Below are 23,103 nucleotides of genomic sequence, written 5' to 3'. Positions count from 1 at the left end.
TACATAAAACATGTAAACAATGTAAAACGTAAACAAGTAAAACATGAGAATCACTGATACAAATAATTTGTTATAGGGATAATTTTTTCTTCTTTGTAAGGCACATGTGAGTTTGTGAATTTTGCCGTGAATTTTTTTTTTTTTTTTTTTTTTTTGGATTCTGTTTCAATTTCCTAGGGCAATGATACAAGAAAACATAACAGTTAATTTATAAGTTAAGGAAAAATATACAAATTTAGAGATTCGGTTTTGTTGATAAAGCCATGTCTATCTATAACAGAAAATATGTTTACCATGCACTTCTATTATTATTTCATGGGCAGCCTATTAGAATGTACCCAACTCTTGGTTTTATAAGAGGGTAAAGTTGAATTTTGAAGATAATTTATTAACACCAAGTAAGTTCTAAAAGTAAAAACTAATAATAAAATAACTCTAACCCCACATATAATTTCCCATGCTCTGAAAATGTATGGAAGGAAAGAAGTTTGCTAGCAAATTCTAGAAATGGACTGCAACTAGACTCCCTTTACAGTTAGTAAACATTTCATGGGCAGAAGAACCTAAGGAAATAATGGGAAAGGTGGATGGAAAACACCTTTCCTCTGTGTCAGGGGACTGACAGTTTCCTTGTATGAAGGAAAAATAAGGCCTATCCTAAAAAGCAGTCATTTCAGACTTGTCTTGGAATTACCCTTTCTCATTTAACTCAGCAAGTTTTCAGATTTTTTTCAAACTCTATGGCAAGGTTCTCCATTGTAACATAGTCCCACGAATCTAGCCCTCAAACCTTTTGAATCTTAAGTTCTGTAAAATTAAGTTCAGAACCCTAGCACAGTAGATCTTTATCTTCAAAATGTGCATATTTATGTCTCAAGATGTTTTATGTAATTTTCCCAATCAAAAATCTCTCTATAGATCACCCAGGTTTAAGAAATCTGTCAAAATTTTCCCTTATACACCATAACTGACAGTGTGTTCCCCCCACACACACCAAATATTAGGAGATTCCCACATCATCTGTCTTTGCTGCTGTCCAGCACATGCACACCACCTCTCGTCACCAATTTAGCATTAAGTAGCACCTAAATTAAAGTGCTACATCAGTCCTATAAAATTTACTTACAGATCTCCCTTTTTTATATTCTCTTAGGATGGGTGAAATCTTAAAACTGAAAAGTTTAAAGAGCTCCTCTGTTGATGACTGTATTAAAAATTTATTGGCCAGAAGAGTATTTAACCTGATCAGTGGTCTTTGAAATTCTGAAAAAAATAATTCACTTTAAAAATAGGCATTCACAGACATCTGTCTCTCTTAATGCTCTGCATCCAAAGCCTTTTACCTAATACCAATTAATTAAAAGACTCCACACAAAAGAATAACTCAAATAAAGTTAAATCTCAATTATGTTTTAAAGGTCAAAAAATAAAGGTGATTCTGCTATTTTATGTCCTATTGTATCTAGTGTTGTTCATTTGTAAATAAAAGGTTATTTTACAAATGTTTTGTTTTCTAGACCTGCATTGCTACTCATGAATCCAATGGGATTGATATCATCATTGCTTTGATTCTGAATGACATAAATCCTCTTGGTAAATACCGAATGGACCTGGTCCTCCAGCTAAAGGTAGAGTAAAATCTGCTGTTCCAGTGGGAAAAGTTACATTCCCTACATAAAACTCCCTTCCAGAGTTGACTCTAAGTCTTCAGACAGCATTTGTCAAATGTAAGATGTGATCAGATTTTCAACTAATGAGTTGACAGAAAGAGATTTAAAAATCAAAAGGCTCACAAAATTTCTGATAAAATGGAAATTTTACTTTGAGGTAATGTTCAATTGCAAGCTCCTGTGTGGATGTTCTCTCGAGCAGCCACTTTGTTTCACTACTTCCTTGCTGTTTTTATTTTGTAATTTTCATAATACAGAGAAGCAAAATGTGCTGAACACTGACCACACCGTGTACTTATAGCCCACCTGAGCTACAGCAGGTCATAATTAATTAGATAATGTCAAAGGAGTGACATATTTTAGTTTTATGTCTTCTTTCCAAGTCCCTTTTACATTAGAATCTGAATTCCTCTCAAAAAATATGTTGTTATATTCGCAGTGCCTTTAAGGGAGTCCTTTAATGCAAGCCTTGTACCTGCTTTCAGCAGTTCTGTTTCTCAGAAGCACAGGGGCATTTAAATTTTTTTCTTTTTGAACTTTCTGTTCAAATGAAAGTAGACAAATGAATATTTGTCTAGAAACTATATATATCCCAAATTCTAAGGCATGATATTCAATTGAAATAAATTATTTAAGACCACATTATTGTGTTTAGTGTTGAGCAGATTTAAAAAAAAGCACAATCAGGGATAAATACAATTTCTCTGCAAAGCCAGGGCTATCCAATATGATAGAAAGCATATAATTAAGTTGAACTTTGGGTAAATTTATGGCCAAGAAGAATAGAAATGATATTTTTATGATTCTGTTTCTAAATGCAGGTTTGAGTATCAGATGGAATATACATATGTCTTACTCATGTGAAGGTTGTGCTACAGGCCCCTAGTAAGCAGGTGCTGCTTCTTTTTGCAAAAGAGTTGCATTTGTATTTTTCCACTGTCATCTGTGTGAGCTTTGAGCTCCTCCATTCAGGACAGAATGAAGGTGGTCCCCACGTGGACAGCGCTTGTGCCCTTTGACTTGCTGGCTGCAGGCTTCAGTTAATGAAGCATCTGGGCCTCTATGACAGTCAGCTGCACTTGAGTTACATAAAACCTTTTTGTTACTTTATCTTAAATTTATCTTTAACCATTATCCGTAAAAAACATGTAGTTGCCTTGGTATTTGACTTTTGAAACCTTTCATTAGTCTAAAGACTATACTTTTACATCTCATTTTTAATTAATATGTCTTATAGAGGAAGAAACTTAAAAATAATGTTTGGGCCAGGTGCTGGGGTACATTCCTGTGATCCCAGTGACTCTAGGGGCTGAGGAAGAAGGATTGCAAGTTCAAGGCCAGTTTTACTAACTTAGTGAGACCCTGTCTCCAAAATATAAAATAAAAATGGCTGGGGTTGTAGCTCAGTGGTAAAGTGCTCCTGATTTCAATCTCCCATGCTGAAAATAATAGAGATAGATAAATAAATAAAGTATGGACATATAGATTACTTACAAATCCAGACCTATGTAAAAAAAAAAAAACAAATCTTAAATGGGTATGATTTAGTAGTACAAATATATAAACTATCCAAATAAAAATACTTTTAAACAAAGATTTCTTTAATTTTTACTTAATAAGCACAATTTATATCTTTTAAAATACAATAGTTTGATAAGTCACGATTTGTTTGAAATACCAAATTTACAGATTTGATTTAAAATATTTGAAGTTTAGTATTTTACTTAAAGAATGAGGTGAATGTAGCTTTCTAAACAGTCTGAGGTTTTGTTTATATTGGTTAACATGAAAACAGTGTCTGCTTGACAGTAAGGTGTACATTAGTAAATTCGAGGGGCTTTCATAGGTATGGGGCTTTAATAAATTTTCTATAACATTATACAGATGTTGCATTAAAATATTAAGGTTTTATTTCATATCATCCATTACTGAATTTGATTGCTTAATTGTTCATAACTTTATATTTTGTATACTCATATAGTATAATTCTTTATGAATTTTTCAAACTTTTTACTTTTTACTTCCATTTCTTATCATTGGTAAATATGAAATGTTGAGTTTGTAAACAGATAATATTTTTTATTTTGTTTTGAAGATTCTGGCTTCCATTGGAAGAAAATCCCCCTATTAACTCTGACACTTCCATTTGATTTTTTAGCCTATATAGGGTCTTGTACTTTAAAATGGATTCAGATTTTAGGAGGTCATTTATAAGATTTCTTTCTATTCTTCTGACATAGTATGAAAAAGAAAATTGGTCAAAAAATACCATATTGCCAATAGCATTCTGAAATTGGATGTATTTTTAAGCTATTATGTATTGGTCCTGTTGCGTTTGATTCGTTAGAGAGCCCTGCTCCTGTTGCCAGGGAGTGAGCTTTGAATTCTGTGGAGGTCTGTTCAGATGGCGCTAAGGATTTAAGCTCTCCACTAATCCTGAAATCATATTTCTTAGTTATGTTGTTTATGCAGGATCCTACATTATGAAAGTGGGTATTATAATTGGTGCAAATCTGCAAAAAATGAAAATGGGATAAAAGTACTAAGATCTTTTCCCTGTGGGTCAGTGACTTTGGTGCCATCTACAGCTCTTCATCTTCATCATCTTCTAATATCAGTCACTTCAAAATAATCTTCATGTGGTACTTCTGGAATAGCAGGATAGAACTTAGTACTAAAATTAAACAGTGGAATTACTTTACATAAACTTATAAAAAATTTGTGTGGTGATTGTCCACCTAGATTGAATGCTGATTGAATTTAATTTTTTATTCTGTAAAAGATAGTAACTTTGACTCACTTTGAAGTGCCTTAAAAACCATTGACTCTACCTCTTTTGTGCTATCAGAGATTATATGTGAAGATTAAGATTCTGGTCTAAATGAATATAATAAAACTCTGTAGAAATATCTCCTGGGTATTTTTTTCCAGCCAAAATTCTACTGCAGCACTACTTAAAATCATAGTGTATAGAAACATCTTTCATAATGTCTAGAACCAGCTCTATGGCAGAGGATAGCATATTGAACTTTTAGCCAAGCCTGCAGTGGTCATTCAAAATGTTTAGGATATTATACTTTCTATAATAAGACTTTCTATAACTTTGTGTTGCCCATTTGGATTGCAAATTGTTTTAGACACATTTTTGATATCTCTAAGTAAAATATTTGAGATAATGTTTATAAATAAAATAAGAGCATATCAAATAATATAAGCTATTTTATTCTCTATTAAGCAAAAATAGAAAATATTATCCTTGGGCTAGCAACGTAGCCCAGTGGTAGTACACTTACCCACACAGGCCTTCAGTTCAGTCTCCAGTATGGCAAAACAAAACAACCATCCATAAAAAAAGAAAATATTATTCTGCCATAGTCCAAATACTGAATATGAGTTTTGCATATAGGAAGCAAGTGCTCTACCACTGGGCTACATCCCAAGCACCCCACACACACCACTTTTTTTTTAACTTTTATTTTGAGACAGGGTCTTATTAAGTTGCCCAGGCTTGCCTCAAACTTGTGATTTTTCTGTCTTAGTTTCCTGAGTAGCTAGGATTACAAGGCATGTGCTACCACACCTGACTTTGTTATCAATAAATTTATATTCTATTTCTGACTCATGAATTTTTCATACTAATTCAACCTAAATAATTCAAATTTATTTAAAATTTTGATTTGCTAATAATATTTTATTTCAAAAACAACTGTGCTAACTTCTTTAAATTTATGCCACTTCTATAAAATATGTCATCATTTCCTGTTCACTTTATTTCTTATTAAAATGTCATGATACAAATGACTATTTCGGAAATAAGGAAAATATATTTGCGAGATATATATATATATCTCGCAAATATATTTTCCATATATATATATATATATATATATATATATATATATATATATATATATTCTATTTTGTATTTAAAGCACCTTTTCACCAATAATTAAAATATCCCTTGTAACATCTCTTATGATTCATTAGATTTATTTTGTATTAACAATGAAGTAAAACATCCAATTTAAAGCATTAATAAGACAAAAGAAATGGTCAGTTTTCAATTCTGTTTGATTAAAAAAAATGGTCCTGGCAATCTCAATTAAAACAAATGCAGGGAATCATTAGTCCATGAAATAGACTTTACATGTGCATTAACTCAATCTGTGTCTCTAGAACAACGCCTCCAAGCTTTTGCTGGCCATTATGGAAAGCAGACATGACAGCGAGAATGCAGAGAGAATTCTTTTCAACATGAGACCCAGGGAACTGGTAAGGAAAAGTTTTAAAGTTGTGTTAATAATGTGTAGCCACTAAAAAATAATAAAATCATGGCATTTGCAGGGAAATGGATGGCATTAGAGCAGATTATGCTAAGTGAATTTAGCCAATCCCCAAAAAAACAAATGCCGAATGTCTTCTCTGATATAAGCGGGGTGACTCAAAATGGGGAAGAGAGGAAGAGCAAGGGAAGAAGATTACCTCTACATAGGGAAGAGGGGTGGGAGGGAAAGGGAGGAAGAAAGGGAATTGCATGGATGGTGGAAGGAGACCCTCATTGTTATACAAAATACATGTATGAAAATGTGAGAAAAAAAAAAAAGAATAGTGTTACCATAGATTAGGTAGAGAGAAGTGATGGGAGGGGAGGGGAGGGGTTGGGGAGATAGGAAGGAGAGTAGAATGGGAACAGACATTATTATTACTGTGTGTATATATGTGAATGCATGACCAATGTGATTCTGCAACCTGTGTACTCAGAAAAATGAGTTATTATATCCCATCTGATTCAAATGTATGATATGTCAAGGTCATTGTACTGTCATGTGTAACTAATTAAAACAAATAAAAAAATAATGTGTAGCCTAAAAGGGAGAGGATGATGATAAGCCTATCAGAAGAAAAGGCTAGCAACTTTCCCTCCTCTGCCGAGACCTAATGGAACATCATGACTCACCATTACAAGTGCTTCTGTAGGTCTATAGGAATTGGTCCTGTGACTTCATTCATTTTATCCATTCTGAGTACTTCTAGCCAGATTGTTACACTCTACTAAACTATATGCAAATGGTTTTTGCCAGAAAAAAAAAAAAAGTTGACTTTAGTTTAATAGTGTCTGGGGAGTATAGTCAGCCCTGTGTATCCAGGAGTTCCACCCACATCTGTGGATTCAGCTAATCACAGAACAAAAATAATTTTTAAAAACTGTGCCTGTACAGAATATGTATAGACTTGTTCCTTGTCATTATTCCCTAAACAATACAGCATATTAACTATTAATGTAGTATTTACATTATATTAAGCATTACGAGTAATCTATAGATAATTTAAAGTATAAGGGAGGCTGTGCATAGATTATATGCAAACACTACATCATTTTTTGTGAGGAAATTGAGCATCCCCAGATTTTGGTATCCTCAGGGGTACCAAATTGCTCATAGATACAGAAAGACTGTATGTAAGGAAGGTTTGTAAAAATTGTTTATAAGACATCTCCCAGATTGTATACCTATTTGAAAAGTAAAATTAATATGTATTTTTTGTAGTTGTTCTTACCTGAGAAATGTTGCACAATGCTTGGCCTAGAGGAAATTGTGCAGAGATTTGATTGTGATTCCACAGAGATCATTAGTATCTTCCTATTGTAGAAGTTATATTTTTCTTCTTACTTATGGTATGCGAATTATGAAGTAACATAGTTATGTTTTTAAAGCAGCAAGTTTCAAAGGTGTTGAGGACGTATTCAAGCCATATAGCTCAGCGCCCCCCATGGTTGGTACTATGGAGAGACCCAATGGGAGGCTGACACTACTATCTTTTCTTTATTAGTAAATAATGGAGTCAAGAAGAGAAATAAGACACTGTGTTATTTAACACAGTTTAATGAGTTTGCTAAGTTGCCCAGGCTTCCTCAAACTTGTGATTCTTCTTAGTCTCTTGAGTAGCTGGGATTATAGGCATGTGTTACCACACCTGACTTTGTTATCAATAAATTTATATTATATTTCTGACTCATGAATTTTTCATACTAATTCAACCTAGATAATTCAAATTTATTTAAAATTTTGATTTGCTAGTAATTTTGTTTTGCTAATAATAAGCAATGGGTTAAGAAGTGCAGCACTGTCCCAATCCTATAGTTAAATAGATCAATGAATTATGAATTAATCAGTGATAGAACTGTGCAATAGCTTTTTGAAAAATACCAGTTCTTTACTTGCTGATTGTCCACTGGAAGTAAGTTCCTTGAGGGGAGATGCCCTGTTGTTTCCACTTATTATTATTATCACTGTTGTTATTATACCACATCCAGAACCATGTCTGTCTGTTCCCTTGTGGGGGCTCACTAAATAATGGATGTTTCTCAGGGTTCCAGATTCTCATAAATCATGTGAACTTTGACAATTAACATTCAAAGTCAAAGCAAAAATTTCCAAGGAAGACAAGAATTGTAGGATTGCAGGATTATACTTCATATTGATTTAAATAGTTTTCAAAGATATTTTCATTATGCATCTTTTATACTTTTGAGACTCATGAAGCTTCCCAATTTTAAATTATGACACAAAAAAATCTAAAACGTGTGTTGTAGTATTTCAAACCTTGTTTGTTGTTCCTTTTTCTTCTCCCATTAGGTAGATGTGATGAAGAATGCCTATAACCAAGGATTGGAATGTGATCATGGGGAAGAGGAAGGTGGAGATGATGGTGTTTCCCCAAAGGATGTTGGACACAATATCTATATTCTGGCCCATCAGGTATCACATTTTATATCCTTATATTATTTTGCTTATTTTATTGATTGTGTTTTATGACAGTGACTTTTTGTCCTATTCCAGTTCTGGTCTTTTCATTTATTCAGCACTTGCCCCCTATGATTGGGGTTAAAGAGAGCAAAAAGCCCCTAGAATGCCTGATGCACTGCAGAATATGCTAGGGGACAGTCTACAAGACACCAGTGGTTGGCACCAAAAACTCGGCCAGGAGGAAGGAAGGGACAGTCTCATGTCAGAGACTCAGGGATAGGTAAAACATGGTAACAAAGAGAAATCCTGAAGAAGAGAGAAAGGCTACTGAGAAAACAGAGAATGTGAAGTAAGGGAGAGCAACCAGGTCTAATCAGGACAAGCCTGGCAGGTACCTGCTGGCCTCCTTGAATTGTAGATTGGCAAAGGCATAAAGTAGCAGCCTCTAATTGGTTTCAACTGGACCTCTAACCAATGTGAGGCTAACTTTCAAATTCTTTTGGAAAAAAACTGTTTCTACTTCATGATTTATAAAAACCAACACTTTGGTAAATATTATTTGATAAGTTTAATTCCACTAACATGAAGCTCAAATTTAAATTTGCATTTTTGAATGCAGATTGTTTTAGAAGTTAAAAACTTTAAATGTACATTTGTCTGTAAAGCCCCCTCTTTTTTTCAGAATAAAATTCAGATTTATAATTCTTCATAATCTTTTCTTCCTAGCATCATCTCCCATTGACAATCTCTCCTTTCTCCTGCTTCCCCATTCATTTTATTTCTTGATTAAATAAGCAATGATAGATATAAGGTCAGATTCTGACTAGATTTATTTTTAAAGGTTGCTCTTTAGACATTTCTTGTGCCCTTTTCTACCCTTTGTATAACTGTCTAATTGATGTAAACTTGAGTATAATATTTACAGAGGCTTCTGGGAAGGAGTCAGATTTTTAAAGCTACTAACAAAAGAGGCTGCTATTGTTACATGATCTAGTTGGGATACTGAGAAGATTTTAAGGTCTCTTATCATGTATCAAGTTGCATATATAGATCAGAAGGAGGTGAGGGTAAATGAGTTATAGCTGCAAAGACAAAAAGAGCATTTTAGGTATTGAGGAACAGAAAGCAAGATGAAGGATTAGTTGAAGGGAGTAGAAATGGAGATTTAGGATATGGAAAAGGTGTCATTTTAGAGAGAAAGAGAAATCAGGTGACAGGAATTGAGTCAAGTTAGAAAAAAAGTAAGAGTTAATATAAGTAGGGAGATACAGATCCAGGCTGAGAATAAAATCATTCTTTGTGTTTTATGTCAGTGACTTATTGTCATATTTTTCCAGATCTGGTCATAGAAACATGGTGATGGTGTGTGTATGGGGTCCAGGAGTTTCTGTAGGAGCTGCAGCATTCTGTGCAGGGTGGAGAGGGGACATGGAAGGGACAGGAAGATTAGGGCAACAATAGCAGCAATACCTTTTAGAAGGAAGGGGAAGGGAATAGAGCCACAAGAAAATTTAGGATATGGAAAAGGTGCCATTTTGTTGAGAGTTGAGTTCCTGACTGAAAGCTAGTCTTGCTCTCTCTGGTGAGGTTGTCCTATGCGTGAGTGAGCAGATTTGTAAACAAGACCTAGCCATGCAACTGTTGAGTGGGAAATGAGCCTCCAGACCAGGTTGGTTTGCCTTGGAACCAGTGATGTGGCTGGTATGTTTGTGCCTGATTATCCCACATCTTTGAAGAAGTTTTAAAATGGAATCTCAGATTATCAGTGCATTAGACGTAACAATAAAAATGCCAAGATTGAAGAAAGACTTAGGTTAGTTCAGTTGAGCAGATACATTTAAAAAAATATATTTTTAGTTGTGGATGGACACAATATATTTATTTTTATGTGGTGCTGAGGATCAAATCTAGTGCCTCACAAGTGCAAGGCAGGTGCTCCACCACTGAGCTACAGCCCCAGCCCACAGCAGATTAATTTTAAGAGTAGAGGATACAAAATGTTCTAAAAGGCTAAGTTGCATGTTGAGAAGAATGGAGAGAGGATAAAGAATTTAAGAGCTGGTTATAGATTTCAAGACGATAACAAAAAATGTAACTTATAAATGAAAGAAGGGGAAAATTAAGATGGCATAAAAGTCAGTTATTTTGATGGATTTGAGTTTATGAAAATACTTAAAGAGGAGAACAGATATATTCAAAGATAATGTGGAATTTTCCCAGGAGTAGAAATTCAAAAGTAACAAAAGGTTAAAATAACTTACTGAAAGGAAGAGAGAAATCAACTGATGTGAAAATGGCCAGAGTGGACATACAGAGGTATTTTTTTTTTAAGTTCCCCTAAACAAAATGTTGGAAAAGTAGTGGCTTGAAGAGCAATTAAAGTACAAGGTAGAGGTACATAAAAGAAATCAGGCTTCAGAAAGAGAGAGCTCTGGACTGAGTGAAGGGAACAAGTAGATTCTAAATTGCTGTAGGCTTTCTGCCTTAAGACTCAATGGTGATTTGCAGTTAAATGGAGAGTCCACATGGATCCCCTGTATAGGAATGCAGTCGTACAAGACCAGTTATAAATAACTGACACCATAATGCTAAGCTATTGTCTGCTTATTTTGTTACAGTTACACAAGAAATTGTCACCTTACCACCTTTTAGATATATTCTTTTTATATATATATACACCTTTGTTTTATTTTTATTTATTTTTATGTGGTGCTGAGGATCGAATCCAGTGCCTTCCATGTTCCAGGCAAGCGCTCTGCCACTGAGCCATAACCTTCAGCCCTTAGATGTATTCTTTATGAGGTGATTTCCTGCCACCAATCTTTTATGAAATATTGTCAGCATTCACTCACAGAAAAGCCTCCTGTGCTCTGTTGACCTTTTCACAAGTGGCTTCTTTGGCTGACCATGGCCTGGCATATCATATTTGGTATCATGGGAAGCCAACCATGGTTGCCGAGTTCCTTACAAGCCTGTTGTCCAGACCCCTCCTGCACCAGTGAGTAAATGCAGAGGAGCTGTGCTTCAGGAGTGGCCAAGTAGCTGTGTCTGGCTGAATCCAGCTTTTCCTGTTTTCACTGTGGATGTGGGATCCTTGGGCTTCTTCATGCAAATGACCGTGCAGATTGGTTTCTGCCTTTGCACAGTTCAGCAATTCCAAAACCAAGATGCAGCTTCCTCCTTGTTTTACTATAATCATCTTCTGTATAGACAGTTTATTCTGGTGCTCTCAGACTTTCAGTTTTTGTTGTTATGCTTTTCATGGCAGTGAGATGGTTCTGCTTTTTCTACCATGACATCCCTTTTGGCCCTTCCTGTGGTTGGTGTTACAAGAAACAAATAATGCTTCTTGTAAGTGTCTTGTCTGATCTACATAAAACTATAAATACATCAAAAAGGGAATTTCTTAAGTTCTATTACTGTGGCGTTGTGCAGAGAATTTCCTTAACATTCAGTGGTGTCCCTTTTGACTTCTGTCTTCCTCTGGCTCTCCTCCTGCCTCTCTGACCTCTCTCTCTGTTGTAGTCTTGATCTTTTATATTCTACTTCCTTCCTGTTCCTCCTTCTTCTCTGTTCTTGCTTTCTGTTAAGCCCCTGCCCACCATTTGAGCATCCTTCAGTACTTTGTTACATGTTTAACCTGTAGTGAGCCACATCGTTCCTAACATTCCTTCTAGCCATTTCTGTGTTTTTCTCTGAGACTCTTCATTTAATGCCATCTGAAATAAGATGTATATGGAGAAATGTTATGTTCCTTGCAGAAGAAGTATCAGATAACAAGATTGTGGGAAGAAGCAAAAATAAGCCACAAATCATAGAATATATCACTTTAATTAGTTAGATGAAATTCTTTTCAAAATTCAGGCTTTAAAACTTTTCATGATCATTTTCCCATATCAATAAATGGTCTTTGAAAACATAATTTTAATGTCTGCATAATTGTGCATCATTTGAATGGACCATAATTTATTTAATCACTCCTTATTGTTAGACATTACGTTTCTAATGTGTTTGATATTATAAATTACACTATGATTAACATCCTCATACATTAATCTTTGTCTGCCACACTGATTATTTTCCTAGGATAAATTCCAAGAAGTTTAATTACTGGGTCACAGAGTAGTAACTGTGTTATGGTTCTTGATGAATATTGTAAAATTATTTTCCACAGTGTATGAAGTACTTAACTTACTCAATCCTAAAATTATTACCATCTAAAAAATCTTTGCTAAACTGATAGTGTTTGGAATGTAGTGATAACTCAACAGATGTTTGTTGAATAAATTAATTTAAGATAGATGAATGGGGATATCATTTTGATTCACATCTTTTAGGTTTCTAGTAAAACAGACCATCTTTTAATGAGTTCTTTGGTCACTTGTATTTCTTCTGCAAAATGTATTTGTCCCTTCTTTATTAGGGTTCATTTTTTTTCTTGTTGAATTTTAATGAAGGATAATAACCCTTTGCAAATCGTATTAGTTATATCTACTTCCTGATTCATTGACTTTTTATATTTTAATGGCAGTTTTCTTCCACCCCCTTAAGATCAGTTAACTACTCACCCAGATTTTTCTTCTAATAAAAGATTTTCTAATGTGTCCAGTTTTTTATTTAATCATGTAATTCTTTACTGTTTTAATGGAGAAATAGTAATAAGGTATGTTTTGATGCTAATTCATCTCTAAAGGCATATTCTAAGATTTCATGTAGTAGCAATCCATGAGGTCAGGGAATTATATGAGAGCATAGGTCATAGTGAAGGCTTTGGGAAAAGAGATCAGGTCCCGAATCCAGTCCACCTACAGGGTGGGATGGGGCATGTGAATGAGTGGGGCAGGTGGGGCTGGACAGTCTGATGATCCTCTCCCAAAGCAGGCAACCATTATTCACATCTGATGATTTGCCAATTGAGATTACAGGTCCTGGTTTTCTTCTTGCAATAATTTGAAAAAAAAAGTCTGAATTTTGAAATTTACACACACACACATATACATATACATATACATATGTATGTATGTATATATCCTAACCTTTAAAAATTGGCAACTAATTTAAGGTGTTTAAAAATATTTTTTAGTTGTAGATGGATGCAATATCTTTACTTATTTATTTATTTTTATGTGGTACTGATGATCGAACCCATGTGTGAGGCAAGCACTCTACCATTGAGCTACAACCCCAGCCCTCATTTAAGGTTTTTTAAAACAATAAGCAGTCCAAACAAAACTCACCAGCAAGTTGAATGCAACTTTTCAGTTTACCACTCATGGAGTAAAGGATCCAAATTCCTTGTTCATTCTTTGATCCGATTGCATAGATGTATCGAGTGCTTACTAAATGCCAAGCACTGTGCCAGATACTAGGATGCAGCAGTGAAATGATCAGCACGGGTCAGCTTTCAGGGAATTTCCATATTGCCTGGGAGCCAAGAAGGGGAGAAGACAAACCCAAAAAGTTGCAGATAGATAGGTGATGCTGGGGATGAGACTGGGGAGTGGTTGGAAGACAGTGGGGCCTGCTGGAGACTGGTTGATCTGGAGAGTTTACTCTGATGAGCTTAAATGGAAGCTAAATCTAAGAAAAGTAACAAAGGTCAGTGTTTGAAGTGGGGGTGTGGTGTACAAGTGTCTTGAAAGTGGCAATGAGCTTGGCATGTTTCAAGGATTAAAAGAAGTCTTTGGGAGCTGGACACCCCCCCCCCCCCCCCGCAGCCAGCTATGAGCTCTTAAATATTATATTGATCACATAGAATTACCTCAGGTTCATTTACCATCAGAGAGTCATTCAAGAACATGTACTGAACACCTCTTATGTCAGGCATTGTGTTAGTTGCTAAGATAAAAAGATAAATAAAATGTCTCAAGAAGCTCCCAATGAACTGTATGTAATGGAGAGAGGAAGATGGAGAAATCAATATAATTTAATGTGCTGTTTTAAAGTTGAGTCTGTGCAAGAAGCTATTCCCCTAGGAGGCAGGAGAGACTTCTAGAAGAGGAGACACTTGAACTGAACCCTGTAGAATAAAAGAGATGGTGAGGACATTTTGAGCAAAGGAAACAGCTTCTGCAAACATGCACCATAGATATTTTACAAGGAGAAACTTCTGGTTGTTTTTTCCCCATATTTTTCACTGGTGCATTATAGTTGTACATATGGTGGGATCTGTTATTACATAGTTGTTGCACATAGTTATACATGTACATAATATAATAATATAATTCTGCCAATACTATTCCCCAGTGGTTTTTCTTTCCCTCCTCTCCTCCCTCCCATGGTTCCTTTCCTCTACTCTCCTGATCTCTCTTCAGTTTTCATGAGACCTCTCCCCCGTACCACGTTTCTTCTTCTTCTTCTTTTTTTTTTTTTGTTATCCTGTAGCTTCCACATATGAAAGAAAACATACAAACTTGACCTTATGAGTTTAGCTTATTTTGCTTAACATAATGTTCTCAAATTTCATCCATTTTCCTAAAAATGACATAATTTCATTTTTCTTTATGACTAAATAAAACTCCATTGTGTGTGTATAGCACATTTTTTTTATCCATTTGTCTAGGCTGGTTCTATAGTTTGGCTGTTGTGAATTGTGCTGCTGTAAACATGTATCACTAAAATGCATGTATGTATGCACGTATCGCTGTAGTGTGATGACTTTTTAAATCTTTAAGATAAACACCAAGGAATAGTTATCCTGGGTCATATGGTGGATCCGTGTCTAGTCTTGAAAAACTTCAATACTGATTTCCATGCTGGTTGTACTAATTTACTGTACCACAAACCATGTAAAAGCATTCCTTTTTCTCCACATCCTCTCCAGCATTTATTATTATTTGTATTCTTGATAACTGCCATTCTGACTGGAGTGATATGAAATCTCAGTGGGATTTTCATTTCCCTAAATTCAGTAGCGATTTGCATTTCCCTCATTGCCAGTGATTTTTTTCATATATTTGCTGGACATTTGTATTTCTTCTTTTGAGAAGTGTCTATTAGTTCATTTTCCCATTTATTAGTTGGATTATTTGTTTTCGATGTTTTTTTTTTAGTTCTTTATATGTTCTAGATATTAAATCTCTGTCAGAAGAATGGCTAGCAGAGATTTTCTTCCATTCTATAGGTTCTCTTTTTCACATTCTTAATTGTTTCTTTTGCTCTGTGGATGCTTTTTAATTTGATGTCATCCCAATTATTAACTCTTGGCATTATCTCCTGAGCTTTAGGGGTCCTATTGAGGAAGTTACTGCCTGTGCCCATATGTTGGAGTGTTGACCCTGTTTTCTTCTAAGAGTTATAGTTTCTGTCCTAATTACTAAACTTTGATCCATTTTGAGTTGGATTTTGTGCAGGGTGAGAGATCAAGGTTGAGCCTCATTTTTTTTTTTTTTTAAACATATGGATAACCAATTTTCCCAGCACCATTTGTTAAAAAGGCTGTCTTTTCTCCAGTTTATGTTTTGGTACCTTTGTCAAGGATAAGGTGACCATAGATGTGTGGATTTCTATAGATGTCTTCTATTCTGTACCATAAGTCAGTGCATCTGTTTTTATGCCCGTACCCTGCAGTTCTTATTACCATGACCCTGTAGTATAATTTGAAGCCAGGTATTAAATGGGAGTGGTGAGAGTGAATCCTTGCTTGTTCCATATATTTTTAAAGAGCTATCATTTATTGAATATTTACAACTTGACAATTACAAATATTAAGAACTCTACAGATATTATCCTACTTAGTCCTGTAAGATATTCTGTTAATTTCCTAGTGTTGCATTAAAAATAGCACAAATTTAGTAGATTACAACAATGCTTATTTATTACATTACAGGTTTAAAGATTAGAAGTCTGGGCTGGCTCGAGTGTCATCTCTGTTAGTGTCTAACAAAGCCCAAATCAAGTGCAGGTTAGGGTAGTCTTTTAGCTGGAAGTTCTGGGAAGAATCCCCACTCAAGCTCATTCTGCTTTGGCCAAATTCAGTTCACTGGTTGTTCCAGATTTTAAAGGAAAGTCTTTCAGTTTTTTCCCCACTCACTATAATGTTGTCATATACAGCCTCTTTATGAAGTTGAAGTAGCTTCTATCCCTAGTTTCTTCAGTATTTTTATCATTAATGGATGCTGAATTTTGTCAAAGGCTTTCTCTGTAGGGAGAATTTTGTTTTGAGACGATTCATAGGGATTTTTTTATGATACCCACATGTTTTTTTATGAGATGAACTGTAATAATTTGAATTTAGTAAACATGGTTGATATCTCAATGACTGATCACAGAAATTTAGCACAAATGAACAAATGAATGACTAGAATATATTACAAAACTTTGGTATTTTATAGTTTAAGTATTTTAATAGAAAACCTGAATAAAGATATTTTTCTGTTAGCACTGGTACCATGATCAAAATTAATAATTTATACTATTGATGTATAATTTTTTTTCTATATAAACACAAATCTTTTCTTCATCTTCTTTTTTTTTCTGCTCCTGTGCTAAATACAGTACCTTGTGTATAGTAGGCACTCAAGAAGAGTATGGAGGAACAATTAACTGTAAAAATGTATGCATGCTGATAATACTTTTATGCAAGATAGGCACTTGATTTTGTTAGCTTTATTTTCACTGTGACTGAATGACCTGACAAGAACAATGTAGGAAAAGTTTATTTTGGCTCATGGTTTCAGAGGTTCAGTTCATAGTCAGCTTACTCCATATTTCTGGGCCCAAGGTGAGGCAGAATATCATGGCGGAAAGCCGTGCTGAAGGAAAGCAGCTCAGGACATGGCAGCCAGGAAGCTGAGAGAGAATGCTGGCTCTCTCATTACCCCAAAGTTGTGTCCTTAGTGACCTACTCCCTTCAGCCACACCCTCCCTGCCTACGGTTGCCACCCAGTTAATCAGTATGAGTGGCTTAATCCACTGATTAGTTTACACTTCTTATAATCAGTTCACCTCTGAAAATTCTTGCATGGTCTCACACGTGAGCTTTTGGGGGACACCTCATATCTAAACCACAGCAGCGATAGATAAATAGCATCTTGCAAAACTGATACTAGCATTCTGGCAGTCAAGGATCTTATTTAACTATGACTGCTTTTATTTTAATTTTACAGGTCACTCTTTGCCAGTCTTTTCTGTAAATTCTATTAGTTAGGGCTCTGTATTATCTCTCCTCTTGCTAGGTACTTTTCTTATTTTTTTTTTTAATGAAGCTGTCCTCCTGAGATAGTAGAATATCTCCTCATTTAGTATTTTAGTATTGATTTAGTTCCTTTAAAAATCTGAAGTGAGAACTACCTATCCCATTTCCGAAAAACTTCCAACCAACAATGGTTTCTCTTTGTTTTTAATTCTTACACTTGTTATGTTTCCCCAAACCACATGCGTACTTTGACAGTTATTCATGCTATATATCATCCTAGAATTGTTCTTTAATTATCTCATGCATATCGATCTTACATACTTAATTAGCAGTAGGTTCACAAATCTGGGTGCAAATATCATTTAAAACAACAACAAACTTTTCTACAAAGGAAAAAATGTAATGGAAAATTTCCTAGGTGTAATCGTTTAAATCCTCTAACTGGCACCCAAGTGTACTTCACTGAGCAACAACTGATCTTTGTGTTATATCATTTAAGTGACCTCTCAAATTCTTGGCTAGTGGGAGCAATAAAAAAATACAATCCCGAAAATGGATTGAAATTGGCCTCTCTAATTGTTAGTTCGATGTAAGGATCATGAAGCCAGGTTCAGTGGAATCAATTATCATTATCATTTTTTTTCTTAACATTTTATGTTTGTTATATACTTGTTTTTAACTGACATAATTATCAGAACATCGATCTGAATTCTAGCCATGCATGAGGCTGTTGCCATGTCTCTGACTCCTCCTTATGCTGCTCTGATCTCAGCTATATTCATTGAATACAAAGTTTATTAGAAAAGCTAGAAATTGCAGATAGGACTTCTAAGTTTTTGTTTTTCCCCCTCCCAAAGAAAATGCACAGCATTTCCTAGTGTACTTCAGATCCTTGAATTATTACCCTACCTGAACCCAAAACCAATATCTGTTTCTTAACACTTGGGAGAGAGAGACCAGGTGGTAGGAATAGCCATGGTATTTTAAACACTGTGATTCTCTATGTTATACTGAAGAAGTTTTATAGATGTCCTGATAGTCCCCATTAATCCACTATTTTTTCCTCTTTGAAAATTCTATTTCATAACTGCCATTGCTTAAGCTATATTCATTTTAAGGGATAAGCATACAAATTATTCTAAATAACTGAATTTTAATTTATACTGAAATCATATGTAATGTATATATCACTCCTATTACTTAAAATGTTTCCCTTAGAGAGTTATGCTTTTCACCTCTTTGCAGCTTTTATTTTCTTATGCTAATATGTAGTAATCAGCATTGCTTCATTTACTTCATTTGTAGAAGCAGAAGGATGGGTTCGTAATTGGATACATAACTTCCATCTCTAATATCTTTGAAGGGTTTTAACTAACTTACAATTACTTCATCTTTATTATTGCTTGTAGTGCAGAAAGTAGAAAACACAGCTGGGTTTTTTAACATGCAGAGGCAGTTGGAGTGCAGTAATGTGTTAGCTGGAATATTGTATCAAGGATATTTGGGGACTGCTTAGCTGTTATTCACCCTGCACTGTGTGTTTTCCCTATGAGCTATTTACGTCACTCAGCTTATCTGACATCAGCTTGCTCATCTACTAAACTATGATGGGTACCCATGTTTGCAAAGTAAGTTTTCAGGGACTCTATGAATACTAGAGTATATTTGGACCATGATGCCTCTTTTACTGGGTTAGATTATGTTTTAAGTAATGGAATGGAATAACTAATCATCTACTAGATATTTATGTATATATTTATGCATCATCTCTATATAAAAGGAATTTGAGGTTGAATGAGAAATGCTCTTGTATAACTAGACTGTTAGAATATGTAAGATCAAAAACCTTAAAAAAGAAAGGAGGATCTAAGTATTTTGAGTATCTTGGCCAATATTCTGACTGTTTTTTTGATAACTGAGCATGAAAAATAGTGAATTAATACCTATGCTATTTATCAATAACCAACTGTTTACTGGCATTTAGTTTTAAAAGGAATTTATGTGAAGACATAGTACAACAACATGGACAATGTTTTCTAAAAGAGTTCTGCAAAATATCCCAGATGAAGTGTTCTCCAGTCCTCAGGGATAATGTTCAACACTTCAGCTATAATTAAATGAATATAGTTAATTCTGGACTATGACAAATATAGCAGTGTTTGTGAAAACAGATCGTAAGCTTACTTCATAGACGGACTTTGATAATGTAGAAGCTTCCCAATATGTGAACTTTATTGAAAAAAGCTTTTAAAAATATCACGTTTATCATTTTGAGTTGAAAAAATAGATTTGCTTAATTGTCCAGGTATGCAATAGGCTGCTGTTCTCAGTTGTGAGAATAAAGAAGTGAGCAGACAGACCCCAATCCCTCAATGAACTGACCTCCCTCCTTGGGATCACACTGATTGTTCCTCTTGATGTGTGTGTTCTATGGACACCAGTCATGTAGCAGGTGGGGATGGGGATGAATGGGGTGTGGAAAAGAGACATCGTCTCTACTTTCATGAAGTTCACCTTTTATTACAGGAGAGACAAGAAAACAATCACATTGCATTAAGCCCTTTGGAAGATGTGTATCTGGGGTGCTCTGGGATCTCAGGGTGGGAGTATACTTGGGAAGATGAGGGCACAAGAGCCGGAATGTGTCAGGGAGAGAGCCTGAAGGAGTCTGAGGAGCAGACTGAATTCACTCTATACTCAATCATTTGGCCATTCACTCAGTATTCAAGCATGTTCATCTGCTTCTCTGAAAAGCCTCTAGCCCACTGGCTTGAGATTCTGCTCCCTTTTATAGCAAAACTGCTCAAAAGAATGTACATAATTGTTACCCCCAATTCCTCTCTTTCCTTTCTTTCTTAAATCCATTTCTGCCAGGCTTTTATCCCCACCAGGCCACCAGTAAGTTCTATGTGGACTACAGTGACTGCTACCTCGCTAAATCTAATGGTTTGTCCTCTTCCTCATCTTATGTGACCTGTCACTAACATTTGACCCAGTTGGTCACTCTCTTCCCCTTGAAGTACTTTCTTCACTTAGTTTTCACACAGCACTGTCTTCTGATCTTTCTGTTTCCTTCTTCTGGGTCTCCTTCACTGGTTCTTGTTCCTTTCTCCTTCTGTCTGAAGTGTTCTGGCCACAGTGTTGTAGGACTCAATTCTTGGACCTCTTGGCTTTTTAATGACTGATCACTCCCTGGGTGATCTCATTCAATCACATGACTGTAAGAACCAGCAGTACCATGATAAATCCCACATTTTTATCTTCAGCATGGGCTTCTCTTCTGAACACCAGACTGATACCTCCACTGCCTGGAGCTCAAGCTCCCATTTGGGTCTTTTTTCAGCAGCTAACACTGACCATACCCATAACGGAAATCTTGCTTCTCCCATGGTGTGTACAACCTAGGGACGAATCCAGACACTTGGACTCCACGGCCCATTCTTCACATTTTACTCTGACTCAAGACTGGATTTTGTCTGCCACGTGATACATCATTGCTTACTGTGATATATCACAGAACATACATCAACTGGACTCTTGTGGCCTATTTACTTATCTGACTCTGCTAGATTCCAAACTCTTTAAGAGCACAATTTGGATTTTATTCACAAATGTCTTCCAGTGCATAGCATGTGATTGATTCCATAAACATTTTGGGTTGATTGAGTAAGTAAATGAGTGATTGTTATAGTTAATGAGTGTTGTGGATGATTACAAAGGAATTAGATTGACTAGAATTGCTGTATAAGACTTTGTGGAGTGACTTGCATTTTAGATAATGTTTGTGGATTGATAAGATTTACATAAGCAAAAAAAAAAAAGAGGAAAACATTTTCATAATAGGGAAGTATTACAGGGGTGGGGGCAGCATTTAGCTTGGGGTGTGTGCATGTCAGGTTCTCTGGGACCTTGCATCAAGGACCTGGAAGGCAGGGAGGTGCTGTGGGAAGTGGCAGAGGAAGGGCACTTCAGCAACTTCTGGAGGACTTTAAGTACCAAAAAACAATTCCATAGAAATATTAATTGACATGTCACATAGCACACATTTTGTCCAAACTGTTCCTCAGAGTACTTTGCTCTTACTTATGTTACCATAAAATTATTGAGACATTGATGATTTTATAAATTGCTGAACACATTAGCAACAAAAAAATGGCAGAGAAGTCTGCATTAGAAAATAATATCTGCCAACCCAAAAGCATTATTACAGGTCTTAAAAGGATCTTTTAACGATTGTACGTTTATTCATGTACTAATTTATACCATGACATTATTAAGCAAGCATTTAAAGATAAATCAATTATAAAGGAACCAATGTGAAAACAATTAGTAAACACATAAGCTGATAACAAACACTTATGTCAAAGCACTGAGGAATAGTCTGGATATGTGTGTCTTTGTTTGTGCTTTCACATATCTGCCTGTAATGTATATTGATTAGCTTGTTTTTCCATCTCAAATGTAAGTGTAGAAGGTTCAACTCTTCAGCTGACATATTATCCTGAAGACACATGGTAGAAGCTTCAGATGGGATGGGATAGCAGAGCAGAGGTCCAACTAACTCTCTATTGACTATCGACTGTTTTTTGAAAATAGCTTTTCCTGATGTAGTAGCCAAGAAAATTATGGAGTTACATGGGTCTTACTAATTAGTGACAAGATTGCTCAGCCTTTGTCTTTTGTGATTTTTGATGCATTTTGAATTTCTGAATTACTTACAGGAACACAGTAAAGTGAACATTGCAACAAAATAATATTGGAAGATAAAACTGTTGAACTAAAAAAATATCAGACCTCAGAAAGGGAAATAGTTATCCTCAGCCAGACAAAAAAAAAGCAGACCAAAAAAAGGTTTCCTTTCACCTCACAATGAAGTGATTATCTGAAATTATATAGTAGGAGAAAATTCTGGAAAGCCCCTTATGATTTATGTTATCAATGAAAGATCAGTTTTAGGGGATATAAAATGGATTGGTTCAAAAGACATCTTCTAGAAATGAATCTATCTATATGGCATTTATCCATATCTATACATTTTTTTGTCTGCCATATGAGACCTGAAAACTTTTGCGAATTGGTTTATCAGGGGTTTACAAAGTGCCACATGGTGAATATTTTCAGCTTTTCAGACCGTTCTGTCTCTGTTGCAGATTTTCAGCTCTGCCATCCTAGAGCCAAAACAGCTACGGATAATGTGTAAACACATGCGTTTGTCTGTGTTTACCAAATAAAACTTCATTTTTACAAAGCAGGTGGCAGAACAGATTTGACCCGGGAGTTATGGTTTGCCAGGTTCTGCTTTAGATGATTTTTATAATCTTCTCAATGGGAAAGATTCCCATTCCCCACATTTGAAATATCCCTGTGAATCAGAACTGATGGGACCACTTACTTTTAAGTGTTTTTCAACTTTGTATTTATAAAGTTTAATTCACTTTGTCTATGAGTGTGACATGCCATGCTTACGTGAGCTCACAGGCACCCATGTGCGCGCACACACGCACGCACACACACGCACGCTTAGAATTTTTGACTGGATAAAAGGAACATA

At 35.3% G+C, this 23,103-nt stretch overlaps 1 protein-coding gene across 2 annotated transcripts in view; it reads left to right on the top strand.

The window, feature by feature from the left end:
* Itpr2 (inositol 1,4,5-trisphosphate receptor type 2) overlaps nt 1-23,103 on the top strand; it is a 474,501-nt gene that overhangs the window by 329,841 nt on the left and 121,557 nt on the right. For both annotated transcript variants that reach the window (XM_077109287.1, XM_076854229.2), the window contains 3 exons: nt 1,518-1,628; nt 5,847-5,942; nt 8,306-8,428. In XM_077109287.1, coding sequence (XP_076965402.1) covers nt 1,518-1,628; nt 5,847-5,942; nt 8,306-8,428 — 330 coding nt within the window. The remainder of the gene's footprint in view (nt 1-1,517; nt 1,629-5,846; nt 5,943-8,305; nt 8,429-23,103) is intronic.

This window comes from Callospermophilus lateralis, chromosome 4 (genome assembly GCF_048772815.1).
Source record: "Callospermophilus lateralis isolate mCalLat2 chromosome 4, mCalLat2.hap1, whole genome shotgun sequence".
Classification (NCBI taxonomy): Eukaryota; Metazoa; Chordata; class Mammalia; order Rodentia; family Sciuridae; genus Callospermophilus; species Callospermophilus lateralis.
Note: the sequence above shows the minus strand (reverse complement) of the source record. Positions and strands in the feature narration are given on the sequence as shown.